Source organism: Coenobita brevimanus, chromosome 2 (genome assembly GCF_032717465.1).
Source record: "Coenobita brevimanus isolate Jiangsu-jjx chromosome 2, ASM3271746v2, whole genome shotgun sequence".
Taxonomy (NCBI): domain Eukaryota; kingdom Metazoa; phylum Arthropoda; class Malacostraca; order Decapoda; family Coenobitidae; genus Coenobita; species Coenobita brevimanus.
Window position 1 is genome coordinate 18,478,912 of NC_136955.1, and position 12,080 is coordinate 18,490,991.

At 39.0% G+C, this 12,080-nt stretch overlaps 1 protein-coding gene across 1 annotated transcript in view; it reads left to right on the forward strand.

The window, feature by feature from the left end:
- The first annotated feature begins 7,589 nt into the window (after positions 1–7,589).
- The window catches only part of LOC145391717 (zwei Ig domain protein zig-8-like), an 89,972-nt gene continuing 85,481 nt past the window's right edge, over positions 7,590–12,080 (forward strand). The window contains exon 1 of the mRNA XM_080266257.1: positions 7,590–7,602. Within this exon, the coding sequence (XP_080122383.1) occupies positions 7,590–7,602 (13 nt within the window). The remainder of the gene's footprint in view (positions 7,603–12,080) is intronic.

Here is a 12,080-nt window from a genome sequence, read left to right on the forward strand (position 1 = left end):
ATGTAAGCGATGAAGATCAGACAAGGTTGAAGGGATTCCATAATCAGAAAAATAGGTCAGAGGTCAAAGCCACAGAGCAGGGTCAACTCACACAGCTTTGATATAATTCCGATTAAGCACAGTAGAAAGTTGAAAGCTGGGCAAAGATTACGTGATTAAGTTTTGAGAACAATCTGTCTTAACTGAAGTAAGTCAAATGTTAGCTCCGCTTGACCACTCGTAGGGCACGATGTTGCACCCTTTGAGAACTCCTTTTTCTTTGCCATCTCCAGACGATCTGAATGATATTAAGAGGGGTCACATACCAATTTTCATTTATTCCTTCAGTTCAAAAAGTTTGTCCAGAGGCGTGTAAGCCGTCTGGTGGTGAAAAGATTAAGACTTTTCGAAACATCACACAGAAAGGGATTGAGTAGTTCTTACAACACCAAACACCTCATCCTTATCAGATTATCTATGCCTGGCACGTTAGGTTATCGCATATATTACTACTGCACTCTTTCTTGATACGTAAAAATCATAAACAGTATGCAGTAGTATGGTGCAGTGAGCAAATCAAATTGCTAAGGAAGAGATGTTTTAAATGTCCTCAGCCGACGAAAACAAACCCTAACAGATCACAAAATGGAAAGCAGATCACAGGCAGCCCGACATTAATATTCATAAAGGTTGTGCATGCAAAGATGGTTTCGCTTTCAGAGTCTCTCTTAGGCCGCAACCACACCAACTCCTTGCTAGCGTGGGCGGCTGTGGGCGGGAGTTTACGATCACATTAACTCATAAAAATTCTCGCCTACACTTGCCTACGTCCAGAGGCATCACTACAGTGATGCCAAACTCTTCCCTGTACCCTCCCGCACCATCAAGCTTTTGGTGTGGATGCGATTTGGCAGTACAAGATTTTACTGTCCTAAATTAAAAACCTCTGTATCTCGATCATGGTCGAGACAACTTAATATTTCTTTCACACCATCGTCAGACGATTATACTAACTTGAGAATGAGACCTAAGAGATGAGAGTGTTAGATGATATTTCGTCTATTATTTGCTAAACCAATCACTAACCTCTGTCTAACTCTATAACCTCCTGAATGCCATGAAAGCTGTACAAAAAGTGTCATCAAATGGAAAGTGATAATAGGTGTCATACTCGAAAAGTATATGAGATTGAGGGACATAAGAGATGCATATAAGGGTGACAGAGTATTAATGATTTTGGGAGAGACAGGGGTTACTTGTAAGAGAAGGTACATATAGACGTGACAGGTATATGGGGTAAACGGGTGAGAGAGAGAGAGAGAGAGAGAGAGAGAGAGAGAGAGAGAGAGAGAGAGAGAGAGAGAGAGAGAGAGAGAGAGAGAGAGAGAGAGAGAGAGAGAGAGCGAGCGAGCGAGAGAGAGAGAGAGAGAGAGAGAGAGAGAGAGAGAGAGAGAGAGAGAGAGAGAGAGAGAGAGGATCACCACCGCCAAGAAAGACAAGATACTCACAAGAACGAAAACAGGAAAGAATGAGACAGGAAGCTGCCACCATCAATGAATAAATAAATGTATAAAGACTGATTTCTACAATTAAAAAGTGTGTCATGTCTAATAAAATTTATCTTGGGAAACTCATGTAGCAGAAATATAAACAAGGTGGCATAGGTAAATAAACAGCCATTAATAGTTTAGCTAATACGACGAAGAACGGGGGACAACGCTTATATAGTGCTTATATGAAATTACCCTTGATAATTCTCCCTCTCTTGGTATTTCTCTTTCATTATTTTCTGGTTCCTGTCTCAGCCTATTCTTTGCTGGGGAAAAAAGAAGAGGAGGAGGTTTTTATTGATGATGATGATGATGATTTAACGAAAGTAACAATAAATAAGTAGAACATGAAATGATGGCAAGATGATATTGGTAGTGATGATGATGATGATGATGGTTTAGTGAAGGGAACTATAAATAAGCTGAACATGTTATTAAATTGACATTGATTTTCCCCCTCTTTCATCATTTCTATTTCCTTATGGTCTGAATCCTACCACATCCCAATCCTTTGTTAGAAAAGTAGATCAGGAGAAGCTGAAATGGTGGTGGTAATGATGATTGATGATGATGATGGTGATATTGATTGTGATGGTGATGATGATTGATAATGATACTGATGATGAGGATGATGATGATGATGATGATGATTGTGATGGTGATGATTGATAACGATGATTGATGATGGTGATGATGACTGATGATGACAATGATTGATGTTGATGATGACTAATAATGATGATTGATGATGATGACTGATAATAATGTTGGTAATAATGATGATGATGATGATGATGGTGATGAATATTTAGTCAAGGAGACAAAAAGCAAAATAATCGTACCAAAATAAAATATTCCTTCATAGATAAGCTCCACCATTTCCCTAGTAGCGTCCCTCATTAGCAAAATTATTTACCAGTCTGGCGAGAAATCTGTCAGAATCCCGTCAAAAATAAGGTGGGTGCCGAAAATTAGGGCTAAATCTGACATATTCATTATAGCCTGGCCTTCATATTTTCAGATTTTCTTGTGCTAACCTTCTAATGATCGAGACAACTTTAGTATTCTCATCTGGCAAACGTAGAAAATTACACTGGACTGAGAGTAAGTCAGAGGAATAAGGAAGTGTTTATACCGTCATTATATTCTGTTCACTGTACAGTAATTTGCCCGAAAAATGCCATCACTCCATCTTGAATGCCGAGTTATTACAGTAGGTTAACACTACAAGGTATGCTAGTCACGATGAAGTGCTGTTGAAAAGATGTACTGTAGACAGAGAGTATTATCCTTTTCTGTCATTGAGCCAAGTGAAACAAGTTGCAGCAGAATGAAAATCTGGGCCAAGTGAAAGAGGAGGAACTACAAAAACCTTTTCATGGTCGCATCTTGTTATCTGTTCCAGCTGAAGCCTGACTATTTCCTTCATCTAATAGTAAGTTATAGGGACTGGAGAGTTCATTTTGTTATAAGAACGAATTTTTTGCTCCTTTTTTCACCCTTTCAGTAACCACTCCCTTCACGTTGAATCTAGAGTACAAATTAACGCAAAAAAAAAAAAAAAAAAAATTGTGATAATGATAACAGATATACAAAATGTTATCTTCCAAACCGGTTAACTATCTCATAGCCTTGTATTCTCGTTGCGTGAGGAGGCTCCCTAGCGCCTTTTCCTTCGCGATTTATTTTCGGACATGATTAGTTAATATCCTTTTGTAAGCTGTTTTTGCAGAGTATGGTGATATTAGAAGGATTTATGGGACACAGTAGAGGACAATAAGGTGTACTGAACAGAGTAAATCGCTGAGGAAGAGGTGTTGGAGAGCTTCCTTAACTCACGAGAATATCAGCCATAGTCTAGAGATCTCTTCAGTCATATTTCAACCATCGACAATTGATTATACATAGCTGAAGGTTAGTATGGGAGCCGGAGAGCGTCCTATTGTCACTACTAATTGCTTCATGATTGAGACAGTTCCAGTAGTGTGTTATAGCTTTGGTCAACGCCTTTAATTACCAAAGAGTGAGTCATGGGAGTCTGGGATGGTTAAGCTTTTTGTTAAAAATGGTCCCTTGACGTGTAACACATCGGGCGAAATTCTGAAGCCGTTCCAGCACGAATTTCACATATTCTTTTTTTTTTATCCCTTCAGTCTTTTTTTTTTTTTCCTCGTAATAAATGGCCTCGTCAGAATAAACGGAGTCTTATATTTTTAACAAACGAAATTCCTGGTTTCACAGTAAATTACAGCGCGCCCGACGATGTTTATGGAAGCTTGATTACCGAGGGGTGAAAATAACGTGGTTTATGGCCGGGAAGAGCGAGAAGCCTTAGCCTGGATTCTCTATAGTGTGTTTGCTCTAACCTGACAAAGCTCAATAACTCTTTCCACCTCAGTCGATGGCCAGATGTAGTCAGGATAGAGGGAGTTTTTGACTATACTATTTTTACTCTAATTTGGCCCAATATTGTCGTCTCTCCATCCAAACTGTTGAGTTGTGACAATATATTAACATTAGAATATGCTGTTAGTCACGAGGAAATGCAGTGCAATGAATGATGAACAGTGATTTTTTTTTCTGTCACTGAGTTACGTGGAATAAGCTGCAAAAGGACGAAAAAGTTAGAATAAAAAGACTATATTACCTAAAAAGTCTCCTGCCTACCTCGTAACTAAAGCTCAGTGAATCAATGAATATAATGGAACCAGGGCGTCGTATCCAGTGAGAGTTGTCCATTTCCACCAGGAGAATACAACACGAATTTAACAAACTCACGATAAACATCCGATTGCACACATTTCCTTTTCTTTTATTTTTCTTTTCTATGCTGGATGTACAATGAAAGGAGAATACAGAGGTTCCTTACGTCTTCTGATCCTCCTAGAAAACAAAAATCTTAAACATCCGATCGCAAACACGATTTCTTTTCCTTTTCTTTTTCTTTTTTTTCTTTGCTGGATGTACAGTGATAGGAGAATACAGAGCTCCTTTACGTCTTCTGATCCTCCTTGGAAAAAAAAAAAATCTTAGTAACCATAAAAGGAACGTAGGTTATATGTTTTCTGCAGGAAGAACGAGGGAAGGGACGCGTTGAATAATCCTCGTTGAATAATCCTCGTATCAACACCCTTTTTAACTTAGCTTTGTCCATTTTTTTTCCTCTTTAGCTTACTTCACGCAGCTAAGTGGCAGAAAATGTGAATGCTACGGCTCTACATCCTTTCCATGGCACTTCCTCCTGACTAGCAATATATTCTAGCGTCAATCCATTTTTAAAACTAGGCATTCAAGATGGAGAGATTGCAATTTCAAGCAAGGTTAGAGTAATGGGAATATAGTTTCTCTAGTAAAAGCAAATTTAACTTACGACATAGAATATATCGCAAATTTGCTAGTGAATCGTACCTATACATGGTAGTTTATGTAGGTGATGGATTTGTGACTATTTGCATTCTCTTTCCTTCCTTTTTTTCTGCCTTTTTGCTTCGTCTTTTGTCTTAACCTTCTTGTGGTCGGGATAACTCTAGTGTTCTAGTCCAACTGATAGAGAGAGAGAGAGAGAGAGAGAGAGAGAGCGAGAGAGACGGACGGACAGAGCTATGAAACTGGGCTGCATTAGTATTAAGTTTTCACATTTTCTGTAGCGTTCCTTTCCAGGCCTATGAAGGTCTGAACTATATCAATTTTACCTTTGCCACATGATTTTACTCGGATTAAGACTGATATCAACAGCTCTTAAAATTAATTAATTCTGACAGGGATTCACTTGTCATATTCTAGTTTATCATCATACTAACCTATCTAACTCACTTTCTCTCTCTCTGCATTTTCTACCTATTACCGACCTATCTGTCCATCCATCTCTATCTCTGTGTATCTATCTACAGTTTATCGGTCTATCTGTTTACTTACATCTACTGACTGATGCTTCATCCTGTGAGAGGTAGTCTTAACAAAAGGTCTTACCCAGTTACCTCTCCTCTTTCCACGAAACATTATGCCCCCGAAGATACATACTTTTGCACCTTATCTCTTCATTTCCTCCTCGGTCTACATCTCCCCTCTTCCATTCCATTAAAACACAGGTGGTGGAATAAGTGGAGTAGAGTATCCCAGGTGGGGAGTGGTAGTTGTGTGATAAATACGTGTTCTGTTGTCCGAAAGAAAGGAAATTTGGACGAAACGCTGGGTCAAGAAATAAGTCACACGATTTGTATATACAGGAGTTAAAAAAAGGCCAGGGATCATTTTGAGAGACCTACCTATATGTCTCGATAATACTGCTACTATTACTATAACCCCATTCATTAATTATACGATCCTTACATATATTCAGTGTACATAATGGGCATTAGTATCGAAGTAGTGATGTGTAGATGTCTAGCACTTAGCAACGCAGGTGAACATCAGGAACATTTACACGATTTGTCACGATCCTATACTTGCTTCGCTTTTGATGGAGAGAAATACGTAAAGAGAATACATGCAACAGAGTGCAGACCAGATATTTTGCCTTTAGTCCACAACTCTGAAACAGGAAGAGGCTACAGAAGGGAGAGAGGTCAGAGAATGCCAGGGGATGTTTGCACAAGCACGGAATAAACAGAGCGGAAAATAAGAGGCACTAAATTAACAGCAAATGGACAATACCAACACGAACAGTCATGTGAATCACTCTTAGCTTAACAATATATTGCCGAAATAAAATACTGATTTGTTAGGCCATGAAAGGATTAGTGATGCAGCATAAGCATTCTCCAGCCTAGGAATTACTGCCGACTGAAATCAATCGTGTGGCGTTAAGTGGAATGCAATACTAGAGTTATCCCGATCTTCAGAAGGTTAACTACATCGCTTTAATGACGTATCTTTAATTTTTGTGTCTAATACGACGACTGTGCCTAGCTCCTGAGAGGCTTTTCGAACTGAAGAGGTTAAATAGAGATAGATATTTCATTAGCCTCTTCATTACAGGACATTTCCCCTAAGTTTGATATATAAAAACGAGAATAAAATGTAAAAGACGTCGTTTGACCAAGTAATTAAGGGGCTAAAGACGGTTTTAGGGAAAAAAAAAAAGAAAAACTCAACTGTGGGACGGGACTCACAATCCCCACAAGTATGGAACTGGTTATCCCGACCATAAGTGGTTTAAAACTTTTGTCTTAAGCTTTACCTGACGTGAATTCACTTGTCTGGTGAATATATTGATCCCGAGTTAGCCTGAAAAGCATTGTTAAAAATTGCATGTCACTGGGACATTGTCTGCAGCTCGTTCATAAACGTCAGGGACCAGGTAGCACATTCAAAGATGCACGCAAGCTTCTCTTCCGCATCAGTTACAAGGAAGGCTTCATCGTCAAGTCAGACTATGGGACTGACAATAACTGCATCGAGGTCCGACTGATGAAGGGAAGAGGAGCCTGGTCCCGTGACAGGTTCAACCTGAGTGCCGTCCCCCTCCCACCCCTGTATGATGCTCCCCTCCAGCTCACGGAAGACAAGCTCAATGATCTTCATAGCTTGTTCACCCTCATGCCAGACGACAAGAGAGCCTTTTATGAGGGCCTTCAAGCTGGCAGAGTCGAGCACAACGTCGCCCTCCCTGATGAGGATGACGATTTGCTTGATTATTGCAACTAATCCTGGGGGGACGGGGGGGAGGGGGGAGGGGGGATGAATCAACATTCAACAGTCAAGTCACTCCAGTGTGGTAAGTACCCCTAATATTAGTGTTATAATCATGTCTCTAATCATTCTTTGCAGGAAAAGATGACATTTAGCTGAACTCTTCATGCACATGATTGGTATTATTAATTAATAATAATTACTAAATAAGTATTGTCATAATTTTTTTTCATACCATTATGAAGCTGATGCTTTAAGGTTTATTTTGATATGTGAAACATAAAAATCATAGGGTTGGTTATTGAGATTTTTTACATTTCTTAAAGGCAAACTTTAGGAGCGATTTCTGCCATTTTTTAAAAAGGGCGCTTGAATTCTTCTCCCTCGGCGCTAACGTGATGAGGTGGTTTGATTGGGTGGGAACTAACAATGTTAGAAACAGGTATGGACGCAGGGTAGGATAATGGAGAGGGTAGACCAGTGTTGTCTGGAGACAACAGGTGATGATATAGTTTATTGGGTAATGTCTCGTTGTCAGTTATATATAACAAGCACGAAGTGAAGTGGATGGAATAAACCGTGAATCGACAGTGCAAGCTTATAGATGGCTAAAATATCCTTGAGTAGATTATTACAAACGAATGCAGAGAGACAGACTGAGAGTGAATGAGACTACTGTTCTTTGGCGCTAATCAGAAGTGGGTAACAGAGAGCATGATAAGAAAAATAAAGAACGATAAAAAGCGATTCTGTACCTATTTTACTCTAACTTGGCCTATAATTGACATCTCTCCACCCTGAATACACACTGGTAACCAGAGATGAGCGCTTGAATAGGATGCAAGTCACGAAGAAGTGCTGTGGAAAGGATGTAGAGCCACAGTACTGTCCTACTTTGCCACTGAGCATCGTGAAATAAGTTGCATATGGACAAAAATCTGGGCCAAGTTAAGGTAAAGGGACTACAGTAGCGTTAGTGGGTATGGTATCGCTAAGACTGGCTCACTAAGAGTAAGGAATTGCTGGTGATAAGACTATGAACTGGCTCAGGATGACTCTTATCACCACTACATGTTTTTCTCTCTCTCTCTCTCTCTCTCTTTTCCTGTCCGTTTCTTTGTCTGTCTGTCTGTGTGTGTGTGTCTCTCTCTCTTCGTCTCCCTGGTGATGGTGTGGTGGACAATATTGGCTCTTGTGGGATTCAGATGGGAATTAGGGATCACAGGGACCACCAAGGCCTCTGGGGATATGTGTTGGGTGGGGATGCAAAGGGATTGGTTCGGCCTTTATATTCTTCTCCCTCTTTGGCGTCTTTTATTTAGCTTATTCCACGTCTTAGTTTTTAATATGTAGGGTATGAATGAATCTTTTTGTGAGTAATTATTTTCTGTTCTTGTATATCTTATGTTTATTTATTTATTCATTTAAAATTTCTATAAGATGATGTCTCTTTTGCCATATCCGTACCACCGACCGATGTCTGTATTAAACTGTTCCTTTCGCTAATTCTGCCTACTCTTCGTCTTGCTGTCTGTTTCTATGCATAAATACATGGGAATATGAAACATTTCTTATTCCTGCGTGGTTTTGAAAGAGAGAGAGAGAGAGAGAGAGAGAGAGAGAGAGAGAGAGAAGGGGGAGGGGAGCGGAGAGGGAGAGGGAAAGGAGAGAGGCATCATAGGGTAGAACCTAATTTTATATGTTAAGTTAGTGCGTGCCCACAAATATTTGAGGGAATAGCTAATAGCCTCTCCATCACAAAATGTTTGCAAATAACAGCATCTTAGTGTCCACACCGTTAATTAGCCCATAATGACCAATTCTGACAAAAAGTCGAAAAATGATCTTGATATTTTCAACAGTCTCTTTCCCCAAAAATTTTATTCCGACGCGTCGCGGAGGATAGCCATTTTTTTTCTTTATTTATTTCTGGTATTCTCTGGGCATACCCTGACCTAATCCGAAAAGAATTAGGTAGATATCTATTACCGTTCACGTGAAAGAAACGAACAAGGGCACAGACAGACATTTTCTCGTGTCGTGATTCCTGACAATTTTTCGCCGTAGTTCTTTCGCGATAGCCACAATCTATGGTATTTTTTTGACATTCCCTGGACTAGTCCGATCAAATGCAAAAAGAATTTGGTTGATATCTGTTCTCGTGAAAGAAACGAGCTAACGCATATAGAGACACGTATACACAACGTGAATTAGCTATTTAAAGATACTGTAGGCAGTTAAAGCTAACAACCAGTTCCTTATCGAGTATGAGGCTCCATAGTCCAGGGTATATATAAACAGCAGACCTGTCAACATCCCAGGTGACATTAATCGATTCAAAACTCCCAAGGGAACTTTCTCAGTGTTTCAAACCAATGTAAAGTATCCTTATCTGACTGACTGGTATCTCCATAATGAGCGCTGTTGATACTTTTTTTTTTTTTCAATAAATATATCTGATTTTGTAGAGTATATCGTATACCATAAAAAGTTACATTCTGCGTGTGTGTGTGTGTGGATTTGGAGAAAGCATATGACAGGGTGGATAGACAAGGATTGTGGAAAGTGTTAAGAATATATGGAGTAGATGGGAAGTTGTTGAATGCCGTGAAGAGTATGTACGATGGTGCGAAGGCTGCAGTGCGTGTAAATGGTGAACTAAGTGAATTTTTCTCTTTGAAAGTTGGTTTGAAACAGGGATGTGTCATGTTTCCATGGTTATTCAATCTGTACATGGATGGGGTAATAAAAGAGGTACAAGGTAGGGTAGTGGATGTTGGAGTGGCCCTGGTGAGAGAGGATAGTGTTTGGAAACTCCCTGTACTGTTGTTTGCAGATGATACTGTGTTGTTGAGTGAAGACGAAGGGGAGCTGCAAGGCTTGGTGGATGAGTTTGTGAGAGTATGTAAGAAACGGAATCTAAAGGTGAATGTAGGGAAGAGTAAAGTGATAGTCTTTGAGAGAGGTGAAGTTAGTGAATGTACAACGAGGTTAGATGGTGAGGAATTGGAAAATGTGAGTACGTTTAAGTATTTGGGTAGTGTGATGAGTAAGGATGGAGGTTTGGAGGGTGAAGTGCTTGAAAGGGTACAGCAGGGAAGAAAGGTTGCTGGTTCCTTGAAAGCAGTGATAAGAAACAGGGAAGTGAGCATGGAAGTGAAAAAGTTACTACATGACAGTATTGTGATACCAACTCTAACGTACGGAAGTGAAGCTTGGACATTGTTGGAAGGACACAAGTCAAGAATGAGAGCAGTGGAAATGAGTTATTTAAGAGGAGCCTGTGGAGTCACGTGGAGAGACAGGCTGACGAATGAGGATATAAAGGAGCGTTGTGGTGTGGATGTGGATGTGATAGGAAGCGTTATGAGGAACACACTGAGGTGGTTTGGCCATGTGGAGAGGATGGAGGGTGAAAGACTGACGAAGAGAGTGTATGTGAGCGAGGTGGAGGGGGGAAGAGGGAGGGGAGGCCGAGGATGAGATGGAGGGTTGGGGTGGAGAGGTATATGAGAGAGGGGGGTGTGAGTTGGGAGCAGGGCAGTGAAATGGCGGGGGACAGGGCGACTTGGAGGCGATTTGTTTGTGGCCACCCCAAACGGGATTGAGGCGTCTGACAATATATATATATATATATATATATATATATGTAGATAGATATATATATATATATATATATATATATATATATATATATATACACACATATATATATACATATATATATACATATATATATATATATATATATATATATATATATATATATATATACATATATATATATATATATATATATATATATATATATATATATATATATATATATATATATATATATATATATATATATATATATATACATATATATATATATATATATATATATATATATATATATATATATATATATATATATATATATATATATATATATATATTATGTATACAGTATATATGTATGTACACCTGAGGAAAGTTCCGCGTTAACCCTTACACCGAGGGCATGTTTCCCAATGTTTTGCATGTCCCGCGGGGTTATTCGGGCTCTGACAGACTCTCATAAAATATTTGCCAAAAATCAGTTATTAGTCCTAGAATATTAAAATTAATTACGCATATGGCACATACCTTCAGCTTTATCCTGGGATGTTTGTTGAGCCTTCGTCGATTACCGTAGGACTTGTGGAGACCTCTGAAGTTGGGTAACGAAGTCTCCGCTTTACACTTCCCGACAACCCGTAATATGATTACCACAGCCAGATATTAACACTATAAACACTATGATTATCAAGTAGTTTGGGATCCATACTCCAAAAAAAAAACACTGTGAAAGCAATGAAAATTACGAGCGCGTATGACCTTCCCACTTGCGCTAGTTCGCTGTTGGTATTCTGTCATTTATTATTCATAAAACCCCTCACACTCTATATTTCTATTACTATATAACACTTATATATATCTGAAGTCTTTATCCATACGTTTCCTTCAGTAGTATTAGTTTATTGTCACTGAAGTCATTCAATTTTTCATTCAGTAAAATACGTAGAGAGCCACAGATTCACTTTCACTGTTATAACATCAAGTATTTGTACTCATATTCTTATATTACTAATTACTTACATTTCTATTTACATTTTCTATTGTATTTTCAATATTTACACTTCTGTTTTACTTACACTATGTTATTCACTGTCACTTTCAGTAACATAAAACTATATTAAACTGTTCAATCATATGTACCGTACATCCATTGTTTTCACTTGCTATTTACACATTATTTTCACATTACTTTCCTTTCCCACTTGCACTTTTAGAACTGCTTCTGGCTGTGGTAATCAAAGAGGCAGGTAACACAGAGGGGAACCTGGCACTCAGCGCACTGCCAAGAGGTGCGTTTGTGCTCAGGTGTGCATCGGG